At 44.1% G+C, this 18,488-nt stretch overlaps 1 protein-coding gene across 10 annotated transcripts in view; it reads right to left on the bottom strand.

Moving 5' to 3' along the window:
* The window catches only part of ADGRG6 (adhesion G protein-coupled receptor G6), a 158,352-nt gene extending 141,857 nt beyond the window's left edge, over positions 1-16,495 (bottom strand). For 4 of the 10 annotated variants that reach the window (XR_006280009.1, XM_038396397.2, XM_043511118.1 and 1 more), the window contains exons 1-2: positions 16,193-16,495; positions 9,454-9,554 (exon numbers count right to left, since the gene is read on the bottom strand). Coding sequence is in view for 9 of the 10 variants with exons in the window: in XM_038396397.2 (XP_038252325.1) it covers positions 9,454-9,554; positions 16,193-16,194 (103 nt within the window). In the remaining variant the exon portion in view is untranslated. Of the gene's footprint in view, positions 1-9,453; positions 9,555-12,733; positions 12,765-14,698; positions 14,795-15,296; positions 15,603-15,694; positions 16,130-16,192 lie in introns of those variants that run through there. The other 6 variants (XM_043511117.1, XM_038396400.2, XM_043511116.1 and 3 more) reach the window with 6 other exon arrangements.
* Between the last annotated feature and the right edge of the window lie 1,993 nt (positions 16,496-18,488).

Genomic DNA, 18,488 nt, shown 5'->3' with positions numbered 1-18,488 from the left:
CATTTGGGGCTGTACAAGTAAGAGCATTGCCAGCAGATCATTCCCCTCTATTCGGCACTGGTGAGGCCTCATCTGGAGTACTGTGTCCAGTTTTGGGCCCCACACTACAAGAAGGGTGTAGAAAAATTGGAAAGAGTCCAGTGGAGGGCAACAAAAATGATTAGGGGGCTGGAGCACATGATTTATGAGGAGAGGCTGAGGGAACTGGGATTATTTAGTCTGCAAAAGAGAGGAATGAGCGGGGATTTGATAGCGGTTTTCAGCTACGTGAAAGGGGGTTCCAAAGAGGATGGATCTAGGCTGTTCTCAGTGGTAGCAGATGACAGATCAAGGAGTAATGGTCTCAAGTTGCAGTGGGGGAGGTTTAGGTTGGATATTCGGAAAAACTTTTTCACTCGGAGGATGGTGAAGCACTGGAATGCGTTACCTAGGTATGTGGTGGAATCTCCTTCCTTAGAGGTTTTTACGGTGAGGCTTGACAAAGTCCTAGCTGGGATGATTTAGTTGGGGATTGGTCCTGCTTTGAGCAGGGAGTTGGACTAGATGACCTCCTGAGGTCCCTCCCAACCCTGATATTCTATGATTCTATGAGCCAGACAGACTGAAAAGAGCTACAAAAGGATCTCTCAAAACTGGTGACTGGGCTACAAAATGCCAGATGAAATTTAATGTTGATAAATGCAAAGTAATGCACATTGGAAAGCATAATTCCAATTATACATATAAAATGATGGGGTCTAAATTAGCTGTTACCACTCAAGAAAGATCTTGGATTCATTGTGGATAGTTCTAGGAAAACATCCACGCAATGTGCAGCAGCAGTCAAAAAAGAGAACAGAATGCTGGGAATAATTAAGAAAGGGATAGAAATAGGACAGAAAATATCATGTTGCCTCTATATAAATCCATGGTATACCCACATCTTGAATACTGGGTGCAGATGTGGTCACCCTATCTCAAAAAGATATATTGGACTTGGAAAACGTTCAGAAAAGTGCAACAAAAATGATTAGGGGTATGGAACGGATTCTGTACAAGGAGAGAATAATAAAACGGACTTTTGAGCTTGGACAAGAGACTGCTAAGGGGAGGTATGATTGAGGTCTATAAAATCATGACTGGTGTAGAGAAAGTAGATAAGGAAGTGTTGTTTACTACTTCTCATAACACAAGAACTAGGGGTTACCAAATGAAATTAACAGGCAGCAGGTTTAACAAATAAAAGGAAGTATTTCTTCACACAATGCACAGTCAACCTGTGGAACTCCTTGCCAGAGGATGTTGTGAGGGCCAAGACCATAACAGGGTTCAAAAAAGAACTAGATAAATTCATGGAGGATAGCTGCATCAATGGCTATTAGCCAGGATGGGCAGGAATGGTGTCACTAACCTCTGTTTGCAGAAGCTGGGAATGAGCGACAGGGGATGGACCACTTGATGATTACCTGTTCTGTTCATTCCCTCTGGGGCACCTGGCACTGGCCACTGTTGGAAGACAGGATACTGGGCTAGATGGACCCTTGGTCTGACGCAGTAAGGCCATTCTTACGTTCAAATAATAAATATTTTTAAATAGCCATTGGAAAGAGGAACATGGTTCCCTACACTCCAAAGAACACCACTACCTGTGATATCACATGACACACAGATACTCTTCTCCCTACATCTTACTCTAAGGATCTTACTGAAAACCCACTGAAGTCAACTTTCAGAGTAGCAGCCGTGTTAGTCTGTATTTGCAAAAAGAAAAGGAGTACTTGTGGCACGTTAGAGACTAACAAATTTATTTAAGCATAAGCTTTCGTGAGCTACAGCTCACTTCATCGGATGCATTCAGTGGAAAATACAGTGGGGAGATTTATATACATAGAGAACATGAAACAATGGGTGTTACCATACACACTGTAACCAGAGTGATCACTTAAGGTGAGCTATTACCAGCAGGAGAGCGGGGGGGAAAAAACCTTTTGTAGTGATAATCAAGGTGGGCCATTTCCAGCAGTTGACAGGAACATCTGAGGAACAGTGGGGGTGGGGTGGGAGAATAAACATGGTGAAATAGCTTTATTTTGTGTAATGACCCATCCACTCCCAGTCTCTATTCAAGCCTAAGTTAATTGTATCCAGTTTGCAAATTAATTCCAATTCAGCAGTCTCTCGTTGGAGTCTGTTTTTGAAGTTTTTTGGTTGAAGAATTGCAACTTTTAGGTCTGTAATCAAGTGATCAAAGAAATTGAAGTGTTCTCCAACAGGTTTTTGAATGTTATAATTCTTGACGTCTGATTTGTGTCCATTCATTCTTTTACGTAGAGACTGTCCAGTTTGACCAATGTACATGGCAGAGGGGCATTGCTGGCACAAGATGGCATATATCACATTGGTAGATGTGCAGGTGATCGAGCATCTGATAGTGTGGCTGATGTGATTAGGCCCTATGATGGTGTCCCCTGAATAGATATGTGGACACAGTTGGCAACGGGCTTTGTTGCAAGAACAGGTTCCTGGGTTAGTAGTGGTTCTGTTGTGTGGTGTGTGGTTGCTGGTGAGTATTTGCTTCAGGTTGGGGGGCTGTCTGTAAGCAAGGACTGGCCTGTCTCCCAAGATCTGTGAGAGTGATGGGTCGTCCTTCAGGATACATTGTAGATGCTTGATGATGCATTGGAAAGGTTTAGTTGGGGGCTGAAGGTGATGGCTAGTGGTGTTCTGTTATTTTCTTTGTTGGGCCTGTCCTGTAGTAGGTGACTTCTGGGTACTCTTCTGGCTCTCTCAATCTGTTTCTTCACTTCAGCAGGTGGGTATTGTAGTTGTAAGAATGCGTGATAGAGATCTTGTAGGTGTTTGTCTCTGTCTGAAGGGTTGGAGCAAATGTGGTTGTATCATAGAGCTTGGCTGTAGACAATGGATCGAGTGGTATGATCTGGATGAAAGCTAGAGGCATGTAGGTAGGAATAGCGGTCAGTAGGTTTCCGATATAGGGTAGTGTTTATGTGACCATTGCTTATTAGCACTGTACTGTCCAGGAAGTGGATCTCTTGTGTGGACTGGTCCAGGCTGAGGTTGATGGTGGGATGGAAATTGTTGAAATCCTGGTGGAATTCCTCAAGGGCTTCTTTTCCATGGGTCCAGATGATGAAGATGTCATCAATGTAGTGCAAGTAGAGTAGGGGCATTAGGGGACGAGAGCTGAGGAAGCGCTGTTCTAAGTCAGCCATAAAAATGTTGACATACTGTGGGGCCGTGCAGGTACCCATAGCAGTGCCGCTGATTTGAAGGTATACATTGTCCCCAAATGTGAAATAGTTATGGATGAGGACAAAGTCACAAAGTTCAGCTACCTCAGGTTTGAGGTCAATGGAAGTCAGCTGAAAGACTGAAGTCAATGGAAAGATGGCTACTGACATTAAAGGGCTTCAGATCAGCCCCTATCAGAGGTTGGGTGATATCAGCTGCAACACAATGGTTCCATAATAGCACAAGTAGGGGATATAGTATGGAATTACTGTAACTATAGTTTCCTTCTATGTATGTTTATTTTTAAAATATCTTTTTCACGTCCTGTATAACATTAAAATGATTAAGCTGTAGGTAAGGTTGTAGATTTATAGCATTTACTTAAAGTGATAAAAATTCTTAAGAAGATGTAGCAAGTCCTCAAAAGACAGAAATATTAGAAAAGTTGGAAATTCAATGAAGAGATTATACTTAAAAAAATTAATTAGAAAGCAAATATGCAGTTATAAACATACATTTACGGTCACCTAAACAACCTTGGTTCTGCTCCTGTGTTACAATCCACAGAGCTACCAAAATCAGGAAACAATCCTATCCTAAACACCGGACATCTTCCTATGCATCCGCAACTAGAACAACTGAGAAGTGGTCTAACTGAACTCTTGTTGAAAGGTTAATTATATATTTCCAAGGCAATTAACCCGCAATGTTTTTACTTCACTATATCAAACTACTTCTGCCTTATTTAAGATGTTTAAGAGATCTTTTAAGAGATTACTGTAAAAAGACAGACTTTTACATCTCTTCACTAAAAATGTCCTTATTTAAGTCAACCATTCAGTATAATTTCCCAAATGCATGTAGGGTTTCTATGGCAAAGAACATTGTCATACTGTGTATATATATAATATACAAATATAATGTATATGGATCTCCCAATTTCCTAAACACTGAACCAAAATTCAGGTTGATTTTATGTCAGTGTTCAGGGGATTAACTTACATATTACACACTGTACATATTGTACAAATACAAAGCCAGGGAATCCAGAGGCCCTCAGCTACATAAATGGGATGGATTTAAGCCATTCTTCTTAAAAACTCTATTATCATCATCACCACAGCAACCAGCTCTTTCATAGTGTTTTTCATCAGTAGATCTCAAAGCACTTTATAAGGGAGCTAATGATCATTTTTACAGATGTGGAAAGTAAGGCACAGAGTGGGGATGTGACTTCCGCACAGCCACCCAGCAATCTCGTGGCAGAGCCAGGAATAGAAACCAGGTCTTCTGTGCCCTAGCTACTAGGCCACACTCCTCATAACATTGCTCTCCTACATGCAAGATGCAACAGGTGCATAGGGTAGAACAGAACAGAGTTCAGGATATTGGGAATGACATTTCATGTGCATTTCTACACTTTAAAAGAAGTGGAAAGTGCACTTCCTTAAGTTTAAATTAGGTGTTTTTTGTTTTGGTTTGTTCTTTATACTGATTTTTAAGAGCACTGTATGGTACCCAATGGTTCAGTTGCCCAATGGTCCAGTTGCCCAAATTACAGGAGACATGTTGACCTATTTGTATATCTCAAACTGGCTGACTTACACTATTTCTCACCCTGTTGGTAAATACAGATCCTCAGTGGGTGTAAATTGCCATAGCTCCATTGAAAGTCAATAATCTATGACAATTTACAGCAGCTGAGGATTTGTCCCATGATCTTCCAGGACCTGATCCAAAGCACATTGTATATCAAGATTGCAAGTTTTTGCAAAAAAGACATGCTTTAATTGAAACAGAATTAATTCAGGAAAGTCCAACTTGATACCAGCCAGGTCTGTATTCTTGGGGAACCAGGGCGCAATATCCAGCCTTTCTGACTCATGAAAAAGACATCCCCCACCAGTCTCTGCTTGAACCAAAACCGATTAGAGAAAAGACTTGCAGAGAGCATGGAGGGCGTTGGGAGACACACCTAGATCCTCCTGACAAGGGTGACAAGATTAAGACATCTGCATTAGCATACAGAATGGAGAACAGAGGCAAATCTCCTAGCCTCATCTGCATGAAAGATGGGACAGGGAGACATCTCCATTAGCATACAGAATGGAAAACAGAGAACCGCACTGAACTATGGGACCAGAAAACCGGGGAAGCACTGCATCATGAGGGATCTCTGCTCCAGATGTTAATGAACCTATGCTTGCACACACCCAGCTCAGCAGTTATCAGATCAATTCTAGTAATGAATCCTTGATTGATATCCAAAATACTGAAGCAGCCTAGTTGCACTGTGAGCTCCGTGGAAGAAAACAGCACCCATAGCCAAGAATGATCAGCTCCGATTCTCTAGCCTAAAGAAAACCCTTAAGTCATCAGTTTACCCATAAAAAAAAATCTAGCGCTCTCCCTTGAACCATTGTTGTTTCTCTACAAAACCCCCTACCTATGCCCAAGTAATTCATGGACCCAAACTCTGTCTCAGTTTCACTGGGACTCCATTTCCTGACTGATTGTGCTGGGGGCTCTGCCTGCCTCCAGCATTCAGGACCCTGAGCTACCACCTCACCTGGGAACCCCAACCAGTTCAAGCCTCATGGAGTGGATGAGATCCCTCTCTCTTTCTTTCTGTTTTCTTTTCTACCTCAAGTATTAACCTTTAATAATGTAACTTATGTTGGTTTAGGCTCTCCTTATGTAATTATCACTATTATTCAATAAAAACTTTTATAGTTAAGCTGGTTGCTTCTCTCTCTCTCTGAACTTTACTCTTTTGTGTTTTTAGCTTCCTCATTTACTCTGCAGCAACGCTTTTTACATAAGCTAAAGATCCCTGTAGTACCCAAAATACTTTGGGGTTTGCTCATCAAGTGAGTTACTACCAGTACAATTGTGACGTGAAAGTGGGGATAGGGATGTGCTAAACCTGTGGCATATAAAGGTTGTAGCTTGAAAGTGCTGCCTGGCCCAGCCTATTGAGCCCAGGGGCATATAAGGGTGACAGCTTGAAAGTGCTGATTGACCCGGTCTGCTCAGACTTGCTCTGTTAGTCTGTGCATGTGTGTGTGTCCATGTTCATCTGGTTCTAGGGCTGGAGGAATCCAGCCCTGGGGAACCTAGGTCCTACAGAATAGTTCCATTGGGAGGGGACTTGCAGAAGGAAGGAGTAGAGTTCCATATGAACACACAAGTGGCATAAGCAGTACATTAATAGAATTACAGAACTCCCCTCCCCCCAGAAGAGTAACCCTAATAAATAAGCATACCCCAAAGTAATGGGCAAATCTGGTAACACATAGCCTATGTTAGACTGAAGGTCAGACTAGATGATTAGAGGTCCCTTCTGGCCTTAAAATCTATGAATCTTTGGGAGTGTTTCCATTGACTTCAGTGTGCTTTTGAGCAGGTCTATATTAGGGTAATTCACTGAGCTATTGCACTTGTCTTTCAGTATGTTTGCATTTAACTAGCCAATTCAGAAAAAAGGAGCTGTTCACCTTAAATAGCTGCTGACACATCACAGAAAACTCTGAACAAACATTCTATTTAGAAACAATTCTGCTACTATTATAGGTTTTCTGATGTGTTTATTCCTCCCTTGAGTTTTCTTTCTGAAAACAAGCCTGATCCTGCATCCTTATGCAATCAAAGCTCTCACTGTAAAATTATTATTTTTGAATTTGTGCCTCGACAAAGGAATGACTGACTTTTTTTGCCTTGACTACCAGCCCTATAGTTAATCCATGAGAAAGGCATCTGATTATCATCATCCTTCCACATATCTAACCTCTGCTAGTCAAAGTGCAAAAAATCAATAGCTTTCTGAGATTACAGATCACTAGTGAAGTTGGCTGAATGTGAGATTTTATGGCATTTATTCTATTCCATTAACTTCAGTAGTATTTAAGCTAACATTAACATTCTGGATACCACATATGTCCAAAGCCAAACTGACATACATCTTTAGTAAAAAGAAAAAACATGGCAAAGAATCTGTAATGCATTAAAAGGGCTGCTATCATCTGCTTAGTACACCTCAAATAGCAATACTTCTATTAAAAAGTACAAAGATATGGGGAGAAGGTTAGTATATTGCAACTCTAGTTTATGGCCTAACAAAGAAGAAACACACCTGTGAGTTGCAAGGACAGCATTAAAAATGAAAACCCAAGGGTCTGAAGATAGGTCCATAGAAATGATATCACACGAGATGTCTCATTTTCATTTCAACAGAGCGTCAACAACAAATTTTGCTTGTGACCTGCTTCTTTGCTGAACTGCAAACATATCTGTCTATTGAAATTGTTTATTTCTGGCTATCCTATCTAAAGTGTCTGATGATCTGATGTTCCATTAATTGAAAAGTAAATGTACAATAGAAAACTCCTGCCTACACACATTCACATTCGAATAGCAATAAAGGGGTTAACACATAAAACAGAGGTTTTCTTTTTAGCCAAAAGACAGGAGAAACAAAACAAAACAGAAACATAAAAATTGACAAGTATCAGATCAGTGGATTTCAAAACAAAATACCCGATTAACAAGTATGCAGTGTTGTTGTAGCTGTGTTGGTCCCAGGATATGAGAGAGACAAGGTGGGTGAGGTAATATCTTTTATTGTACCTATTTCTGATGGTGACATGAAGAAGAGCTCTGTGTAAGCTCGAAAGCTTGTCTCTCACCAACAGAGGTTGGTCCCATAAACAATATTATCTCACCCACCTGGTCTCTCTGATTATCAAATGCATTTTGGCTTTTTTGTACCACTCCACTGACATTAAGCAACCTTAGAGTTGGTGTAGCCAGCTGCTAGCATATAGGCCCCTGTAAATGAGGGATCCTGCAATGGAACAGAGCTGTTGTAGTGGCTCTGAACCCTCCCAGTGACCAGCTCAGGGAGACTGGCTGAGGCCTCCTTATGCCCCAGCATTCCACAACTGCCAGACACAGGGCCCACTAAACAGCTGATGAAAATTAGTGTAAAATAAACCAGCTGGGGGACAGCTCTAAGGACCAGACTGGCAGCTGGAGAGCTCAAGATCAATGGGATTCACATAGGACCTTTGCACACCCCAGTTGTGCTAAGCACTAATCAGCTACAGCAGACAGTCTGACCCCAAATGTAGGCTTCTGTCTATAATATTTTATCTAGGTTTAAAAAGTACATCACTTAAACTGTTGTGCAATTGGAACTATGAATGTGCAGCTTGGAAAGTTTAACAAATACATAACCTCCGATTAAATTTCAAAGTTCTTTACTTGTTTGTTTTTTTAAAAAACAGAACATCTCTATATATTCCACCCTGTTTTTCAGATTTAGTATGGTCTTTCCAATGGGAAGTTAGTAACTGGAAAATTTCCCATTTGATATGGAATTAGCATGCCACAATCTGCTCCAAGGTTTTCTTATGCTCAAGAACTGTCGGGTAAACTGCAGAGGCTTTTCCAACAAAGCAGCTGAAACTCCTAAAATACTTTCTGCACTGATGGTCAGGTAAAGACATTTAGTAAATCAAATCTCTAGGTTTTCAGTTTACAGACAATAATTTCAAAATATTACAAAATTCTGCACTCACCAGTTTATACAGGCTGACAAAGACTGAGACTTAATATTTTAATTAAATGTCATGTACAGTATATGATTGTTCTATGGATTTTTGAAGCAATTTTTATATCATTTTATATCATGTATATCATATCATTTATATATTTTATATCATTCAAACTGCATGTGCACAAACTATTTTAAAATTAATCATCATCTTTCATTTACAGGTTTTAAGATCAACTTATTTGTGATGTGAAGAGTCACTACATTACACACACACATGCCCACCCCCAAATCTGGAAAATATTTAAGTATCACACCTTATTCTTTCAATAGAGGACTCAGAAATGAATGAGAAAATCAGGAGAGATGCAAGAACTTACAAAGAAAAATCAGAAGAAAGAGTCAAGCAAATAAAGTCAAGTTGCACAACTAGCTGAAAAAAAAAATCCACAGGGATGGATGAATGAAATAGTATTTCAAAAACAGAAACTGAACCTTGGCAATAGCATAAAACATAAATTAAACTATCAAATTACAACGTAATCAAAATATTAAATTGCGAAAGTAACAGAAATACATAATACAGCCATACATAAGGATAGCTCTTATTCACCAAAACTGGGCCCATGATCTTTTTATTGGAAAGAGATGATAGTTCGCTCACTTACCCAAATCCTGCACACATATCACGTAGGTAGTAAATAAATACAGAAAGTGTGGCAGCTTCCGTTTCCAGTGATAGCACCACATATCACTCACAGGTGACATCCTATGAAGCAAGAAAGCAACAGCTTAGGAAACCTTTAAACAAGCCAAAACTTGATTTTTTCAGTAATATTTAAGATATTGCTATTATTACACCAGCAGCTGAAAAATATAGAGTTCCTTAGATCTTGCTTTAAAAGAGAGTGTTGTCTCTGGTCTTTATATGGAGGGTAAAAGACAAGGTGTTCATATCTCTGATAACAGACAGGCAAGCCAGAAGATGGACTGTGGTTGGGTCTGTGGGCCATGCATGGTGGGTGAGTGGTTGTTTATGACAGTTTGTAGCCCATATTCAAAACATGTAGGGTGGATGATGTAAGAGGGATATGGTCTATATGTTGAGACTGGGCAGGAATATGGGTGGAGTTAAGGTTCTTTTTGGAATTTGCAACTCACTGACATGTATTATAGACAATATGAAGAGTGCATTTGAATATTTACCTTTCTTCCCATAAAAGTGCTTTCTGACACTTTTCAGTCTTAAGGTTTTTATAGCTATAACATACCTTGGTTTACATATTGTACAGTAAATAGGAACCTTAACTTAAAAGGTAGTATTTTCTGTCTGTCAGTGTCCAGAGGCCCAATCCTACTCTCACTAAAATAAATTAGACTCTTGATATTTAATACAATAAATACAAAAATAGTTTGCTCAATTCTATTTACATTCCTTTGCTTTTAAAGCATATATGACAATTTTTAGGCCAAATCAAAATGTTCCTAGTTAAAATTATGGTATGTGGAAGCTGGACAAGCAAGAAATAAGGCTTATAATGGAACTTGGTCCCAACCTTTACTATGGAGATAAAATCATGGATCCAAAATTAATTGTAACCTATTATATTGCTTTCTCTTTTTATGCAACAACTCAGCAACAAGCAACAACAAAAAAGTGAAACACAGCTCACATATTATATTGACCAACTTCATTCCCATCCTATTTTGTAATGATAGCCTATAACTGGCCTTTTTCCAGTAAGAAATTATTCAGTTATACTGAGGGGACAGGGGGATGAAGGAAATAGGATGGACTGGCAAGAACATTGAACTAACAGTAACGAAAAAACATCACACACAAATGTCTGTCAGGATAGTGAAATATTAAATAAATTGACCCAAAAGACATTTTGGATGAACTTTAATGCCATTTGTCAGGCTGTGAATGTGAGGGAGGTGAATGAGAGGAAAAAATATAGGCAGTTAAAACACATATCATAAAAACCTGACCTTTTTAAACATATAGAAATCTTTTTTTTTCCCCACTCCACATTTATTGCTTTAAAACTGATAGTGAAAGCTGGGGGTAAATTTAAAATCTTGTCCACTAATGGCTCTTCTAGCTTTTGAAAGAAAAAAAATTAAACACCAACAAGCCTAGATGAGTAAGCATCCTAAAATAATCAACTGTAATGAAACAACTAATGTTGCAAGTTTAAAAGTAATAGTTCTTCAAATCAGTCCTCTGAATCATATGCTACAGACCTAGGTAAATAACATTTCATGAGATTAACTGCTGTGAATGGATTGTAGGAAAACCTAACTGGTGTTCTCTAATATAAGTATCTGACTACAATAAGGTCCAATTCTTTATTGAAAGTTTTGTTAAATTATTAACTTGAAGCTGATTTATTTTCTGAGATATGGTAAAATTAAACTTTAAAAGTTTTAAAGACAAGCACAGAACATTCAGGGCTCTGAAATACAAGAATCTCTTTGATGAAGCCAGACACAGCAGAATAAGCAGATTACTACACAATAGAAATATTGTCCTCCAACTCAGTGGTCCATAAATTCTTGTTAGCATCTCAGACAACAGAATGCCAAGACTTTGGGAGCTGTACAGTATGCAAAAAATAAGTTTCATGCACATACAGATTCCCTAAATATTCCCCTAGAAAGTTATTGTTGATGAGAAGCTATCATGTTTAGACAGCAAAATAAATCATATATACAGGGATACAATTAAAACCTCAACATTTGCCAGTTGAGGTGGTGACTGTAAAAGGATATCTTCTATTTCAAATATAGGAAGATACTGCTGTTTCTACAAGAACAAAGTGTTGAATATTTAATGGCAGGCACAAACAGAGTAAAATTTTAGCATGATGCACAGGACTTTCACTAATACCAGTAGATTTCACACAGCCATCAGGCTGAATTATTGAGTAGAGATAGCATTACTGGTCTGTGAAACAATCAGAACAATTCTGCTGGACTTGAAAGAAACCTGGTTTTATCTCCATCATATCTGTATATCTTCAAAGTGCTGTATACACATTAACACTCTTGAGACTTCTGTGAGCTAAGTGCCAATGCACAGACACTTTGAACAACTCTAGCACTAGTATACTTGACTGCTGACTATTGTACACCAGTCTGGGCAGATAGCTCATATACCAAATCTCTGGTTGCGCAGCTTAATGCTGCAACGAGAACCATAACTGGAACATTAAAATCAACACTTATTCAATGGTTGCCCACTCTAGCACATATACCCTCACCTAAAATCCAGATTTCAGAGTAGCAGCCGTGTTAGTCTGTATTCGCAAAAAGAAAAGGAGTACTTGTGGCACCTTAGAGACTAACAAATTTATTTGAGCATAAGCTTTCGTGAGCTACAGCTCACTTCATCAGATGCATTTCGAAATGCATCCGATGAAGTGAGCTGTAGCTCACGAAAGCTTATGCTCTAATAAATTTGTTAGTCTCTAAGGTGCCACAAGTACTCCTTTTCTTTTTGCTAAAATCCAGAGAGAAACGTACATTTTGGGAGTACAGTCAACCCATGGCCAACCTGAACTTACCAATTCATGAGGACCACCTGAACCTTCCAAAAAAGGGTCTGAAATCCAGCAAGCCTTTTGGGGGATTGGACTATAGCTTTTAAAGCGTTTTCATTCAATCCTGAAGCACATTGGAAAGAATTCTGGGATAATCTAACGTTTCAAACAAACTCCTCATTGCGGAACCCAACAAAAAAACTTCCTGGCTTAAACCTACACTGGAAAGAATGGCCCACATTGAACTATTTTAGAACATTGCATGGCAGATGCTGTCGTACCTTGCACCTTTGGAAGATCAGCGACAACTCATAATGTACCTGTGGACACCAGTCACAAACTATGGACCACACTGTAAATCAGTGCCTGCTTTGATTGTTTACTAGTGGCATCTCAGACTTACATCAAGTTACTCCCAAAGCACAAATGGCTCAATCATTTGGACTTCCTCTCTTGCCATATTAAAACAGCAGCAACAGCACTGCAGATTAAGTACAGAAGAAACTGCTGTCTCAGATACTTTCACAATATGACTTCTCCAATTACCAGGCTATTCTGAAATGGAATAACGGAACTAAAGGCAAATATTAACATTAAGCACTAAATATTTATAAAGAGAATTACAAATTAAAAGTTCTATAAAAGTGCTAAATATGCTAAAATACTAACATGTCAATTTAATGCAAATAATATTTATTAATAATTCTATTGATTATTAATGGTTATTAAAATCTAAAACATGAGCCTAAATAGCAAATGAATAATTCAACAAGCAAATTAGTGAATAATTAGTGAAAAATAGTATCTTCCACTTTGGAGACATCTTAGAGAGCAAGAAGGGCTGCATTTTCCTCCTTAACATTCATAACTAGGGCCCTACCAAATTCACATCCATTTTGGTCAATTTCGTGGTCACAGGATTTTTAAAATCGTAAATTTCATTATTTCAGATATTTAAATCTGAAATTTCAGCGTTGTAATTATGGGGTCCTGACCCAAAAAGGAGTGGGGGGGGGCATGTCATAAGGTTATTGTAAGCGGGGTTCTGGTACTGCTACCCTTATTTCTGCACAGCTGCTGGCGGTGGTGCTGCCATCAGAGCTAGGTGGTCGAGCAGCAGCTGCTGGCCAGGCGCCCAGCTCTGAAGGCAGAGCTGCCACCAGCAGCAGTACAGAAATAAGGATGGCACTATTGCTGCTGGTGGGGTGCTGCCTTCAGAGCTGGGCACCCAGCCAACAGCCACTGCTCTCTGTCCGGCCCAACTGTGAAGGCAGCGCAGAAGTAAGGGTGGCAATACTGCAACCCCCCTAAAATAACTTTAGTGATTCCCCTGCAACTCCCTTTTGGATCAGGACCCCCAATGCGAGAAATGCTGGTCTCTCCCATGAAATCTGCATAGTATTGGGTAAAAGCACACAAAAGAACAGATTTATGGGGGGAAACCAGATTTCACAGTCCATGATGTGTTTTTCATGGCTTTGAATTTGGTAGGACCCTGTTCATAACTAATGGAGAGACTAGAATATGGGGATAGTAATGTAATAAAACCCTCCAAGGATTAAATAAATACTGTAAACTGTAACAAGAATGACTGTTACAGAGGAGTAAAGATTCAGATAATTTCTGCCTCTAACAACCAGATTCACTACAATTGTGAACATGGCTCAAAGTGATCTCTCTCTCACTCTCTTTAAAACTTAGACAAAATTCAGAACAGTGAGTCTGATTCGGTCTTCACTTAGTTACATGCATGTGATCCCAGAGAAATCCATGCAGCTAAAGCAGAATTTGGCTCAATATATTGTAGTTAGCAACTATCTCATAACTGGATGTAATCCCACTACAGTTATCCTTTTATACATGTTTTTAACAACTATCAGTTATCCCTCTGGCGATGTAAATGCTCTGCAGAATATTAAATGCAGTCTACAATGGCTAACAAAAGCATTACCGAATTTTTCAGTGAAAAGACAATTTTAGAGACTGCTCTGACATAACCAGTTGAGCACTCTAGCTACCAACTTTATGCAAACCATAGCTACTGTACTCCTATTTCCTATGACGCAGGAGACAATGGGTGTATTCACAATTCATTCTGGAAGAGCAAAAATGTAACGTAATTTATCTAAACCATAAATGGGGTGGTAATTTGACATAGTTCAAGACCAATTTAGTGCTTGTCTTGCTAAATCTAACTACCAAAAATCCCACATTGTATATACAATATCCAGCTAAAGCAACACCAGCATATTTTTGGAAGCACACAACTTTGGAGTAAAATACATACTACTCCTAAATAATCCAATAATCTTTGGTTCATGCACCAATACCTCATCTACAGAACATGTTGGACATTATCTGCATGCACCTTGTTCAAAACCGGCGCAGAGTTCTCCAGAGTGGGATGTGAATTCTGCCCTAGGCAGATTGACTGGATTTTCTTTGCTCTTTGACATGGATGAAACTGTTAAGAAAAAATATGCTGTTTACAGTTTAAAATTTAGAAAGAGATACCATCAGTTTCAAAACATCTCATTTAAATTATGAAACAAAAATATTTTATGATGTAACCCCTATGGAGTTATATTGCAACAAGTGAGAGACAACTACTTAGCGTTTTAGTTCCTGCACACTAACAAAAGAGTACATTGCAATTCTACCTCATTTTTAGTTGTAAATTGCTAACTTCAGACAATGCCATTTAAAACGTTCGTTTTGTAGAGTGCTGAGAGCCAGCCAGAAATCCGACTAGAAAATACCTTCATCTTCCGCCAGTGACGCATACACACTTTAATTTAAAACGTGTCATTTGTACGTATCCGCTATTTTCTTGGTCCTTGGATTCCCCTCCAAAATGAATTTTCTAGCGTTTTAAGTTACCAGCATGCCGCACATTACTAACGCGGGAGCACGGTGTTCGTGCAACGTTTGTTCGTTAGTCATAAACTCTTCTCGCTTTGCTTTACCTTGTGCTGTAAAAGAAAGCTACCCTTTGCGCCTGGATCCTCGCTCTCCGTCAGTCCCAAGCAGAGGCTCTGTATCACCAGGTGCGAACGTGCTAGAGAAGCACCGATTCCAACAGCCCCTGTGTGCATGTCAGCAAAGCAAAGGAGCCTACCTGGGAATCTGCCCAAGACTCAACACAATTGGAAAGGGCTGATCCCTGGCCCGGGTAGATTAGCAAAGATAGCGGCTACGAACCCTTTGGGAAGGTGCCCTTTCTCTCCCTCCGAAAAGCTGCGGGAATGCAGCGATCTCTCCCCAGTAGGAGACCGTGGGGGAACGGGGCGGAGGGGGACTTAAATTTTTATTCCGCCTGACCCCTCCTTCTCCCTTCTGTTCCTTCCTATTTTTGGCACAGTACCTTGCTGGCGAGAAAAAGTACCTCTCGCCGATCTGCTTCTTGGATGCGAACTCCGCTTTGAGAGAGCTCAACTTTGGGCCCCAGCCACCGGGAAGGCGCGAGCACGCGGCGCCCCACGCAGAGCACACGAAGGGCGGGAGGGGCTTTGTTTCCTTTCGCAGCGCCCCCCTGGCAGCGTCCAAAGGAAAGAGGGGCGTCTGCCTTCACGCCGACGCTATTAAACCAACACCCCTCCCCTCCGGATCTCACGGACCATCCCCTGGGCAAATGCAGCTCGTGGCCAAGCAGCATGTGCTGGCAAGTGCGCACACACAGACGGCGCGGCAGGCCCTAGCTGTGTGCACACAACAAAGCCCACAGGAGCCAGGCGCGCTGTCCGGCCGGACTCTCCTTCACCGGGGACAAGGCGCTTGGCCGCTGCGCCGGCCCTTCCCAACCCGTTCCGCAGCGCTAACCCCCCTCGGCCCACGGCGGAAAGCGCCGGGAGACGAAACTCACATGTGGACATTCCCGGGCGGCTCCGCTGCGCCGGCTGCCAACCACCGCCCGCGTCTCGCTGCCTGGCTCGCGCGCCCCGCGCAGTGCCGCAGCCTCTGCCCCACCGCAGACACACGCAGCGTCCCGCGCGCGCGGCGGCCCCTGCTCAGCCCCGGCTCCCTCCCGCGCGCCGCCGCGCCCTGCCTCTCCAGTCCCACCCACGCGGCGGCAGAGAGCGGCCGGGGGCTGCGCGCGGGCCCACCCTGCCGACAACCAGCCCCTGCGCTGCCCACGGCCCCCTCGCTGCGCTCGGCCCGGCCGCCCCGGACAGCGGCGCGGCCTCAGGGCTTCCGCCGGGCCGCGGATTCTTCAGCGGGCGGCGACTCGCGACGGGGCGGCTGGCGGACCGCCCCCGCCCCGGGACTCTCCCCTCGGACGCCGCGCAGCGCCAGCCGGCAGCGGTGACCTGGCCCCCAAAACACCAGCAGGACAGAGAGCACAGGCAGCTAGGGGCACCCCCTGCCCAGCGCGCACCCTGCTCGCGACACCCCAGCCGGAGACACGCAGCGCCTCGGAGACACCCCCCTTCCCCACCCGCCACGCGCTGCCCCGGGGGTGCACGCATCAGAGACCCCCCGCACACACACACCACACGCTGCCCCAGGGGTGCACGCATCAGACATCCCCCCCCCCCACACACACACACCACACGCTGCCCCGGGGTGCACGCATCAGAGACCCCCCCCCGCACACACACACCACACGCTGCCCCAGGGGTGCACGCATCAGAGATCCCCCCCCGCACACACACACACCACACGCTGCCCCAGGGGTGCACGCATCAGAGATCCCCCCCCGCACACACACACACCACACGCTGCCCCAGGGGTGCACGCATCAGAGATCCCCCCCGCACACACACACACACCACACGCTGCCCCAGGCGTTCACGCATCAGAGATCCCCCCCGCACACACACACACACCACACGCTGCCCCAGGGGTTCACGCATCAGAGATCCCCCCCCACACACACACCACACGCTGCCCCGGGGTGCACGCATCAGAGATCCCCCCACACACACACACCACACGCTGCCCCAGGAGTGCACGCATCAGAGATCCCCCCCCCGCACACACACAGCACATGCTGCCCCAGGGGTGCACGCATCAGAGATCCCCCCCCGCACACACACCACACACTGCCCCAGGGTGCACACATCACAGACCCCCCCCCCGCACACACACACACACCACACGCTGCCCCAGGGGTGCACGCATCAGAAATCCCCCCCCCACACACACACACACCACACGCTGCCCCGGGGTGCACGCATCAGAAATCCCCCCCCCGCACACACACACACCACACGCTGCCCCGGGCTGCACGCATCAGAGACCCCCCCCCGCACACACACACCACACGATGCCCCAGGGGTGCACGCATCAGACATCCCCCCCCACACACACACACACCACACGCTGCCCCGGGGTGCACGCATCAGAGACCCCCCCCGCACACACACACACCACACGCTGCCCCAGGGGTGCACGCATCAGAGATCCCCCCGCACACACACACACACCACACGCTGCCCCAGGGGTGCACGCATCAGAGATCCCCCCCCACACACACACCACACGCTGCCCCAGGGGTGCACGCATCAGAGATCCCCCCCGCACACACACACACACCACACGCTGCCCCAGGGTTCACGCATCAGAGATCCCCCCCCCCACACACACACCACACGCTGCCCCGGGGGTGCACGCATCAGAGATCCCCCCCCGCACACACACACCACACTGCCCCAGGGTGCACGCACCAGAGATCCCCCCCCCCCGCACACACACAACACACTGCCCCAGGGTGCACGCACCAGAGATCCCCCCCCCGCGCACACACACCACACGCTGCCCCGGGGTGCACGCATCAGAGATCCCCCCCCGCACACACACACACACCACACGCTGCCCCAGGGGTGCACGCATCAGAGATCCCCCCCCGCACACACACCACACACGCTGCCCCAGGGGTGCACGCATCAGAGATCCCCCCCGCACACACACACACACCACACGCTGCCCCAGGGGTGCACGCATCAGAGATCCCCCCCGCACACACACCCACACGCTGCCCCAGGGTGCACGCATCAGAGATCCCCCCCCGCACACACACCACACGCTGCCCAGGGGTGCACGCATCACAGATCCCCCCCCGCACACACACACACCACACGCTGCCCCAGGGGTTCACGCATCAGAGATCCCCCCCCGCACACACACCCACGCTGCCCCAGGGGTGCACGCATCAGAGA

The sequence above is a fragment of the Dermochelys coriacea genome, chromosome 3 (genome assembly GCF_009764565.3).
Source record: "Dermochelys coriacea isolate rDerCor1 chromosome 3, rDerCor1.pri.v4, whole genome shotgun sequence".
NCBI classification, from domain to species: Eukaryota; Metazoa; Chordata; order Testudines; family Dermochelyidae; genus Dermochelys; species Dermochelys coriacea.
This window is presented reverse-complemented; position numbering and strand designations above follow the sequence as displayed.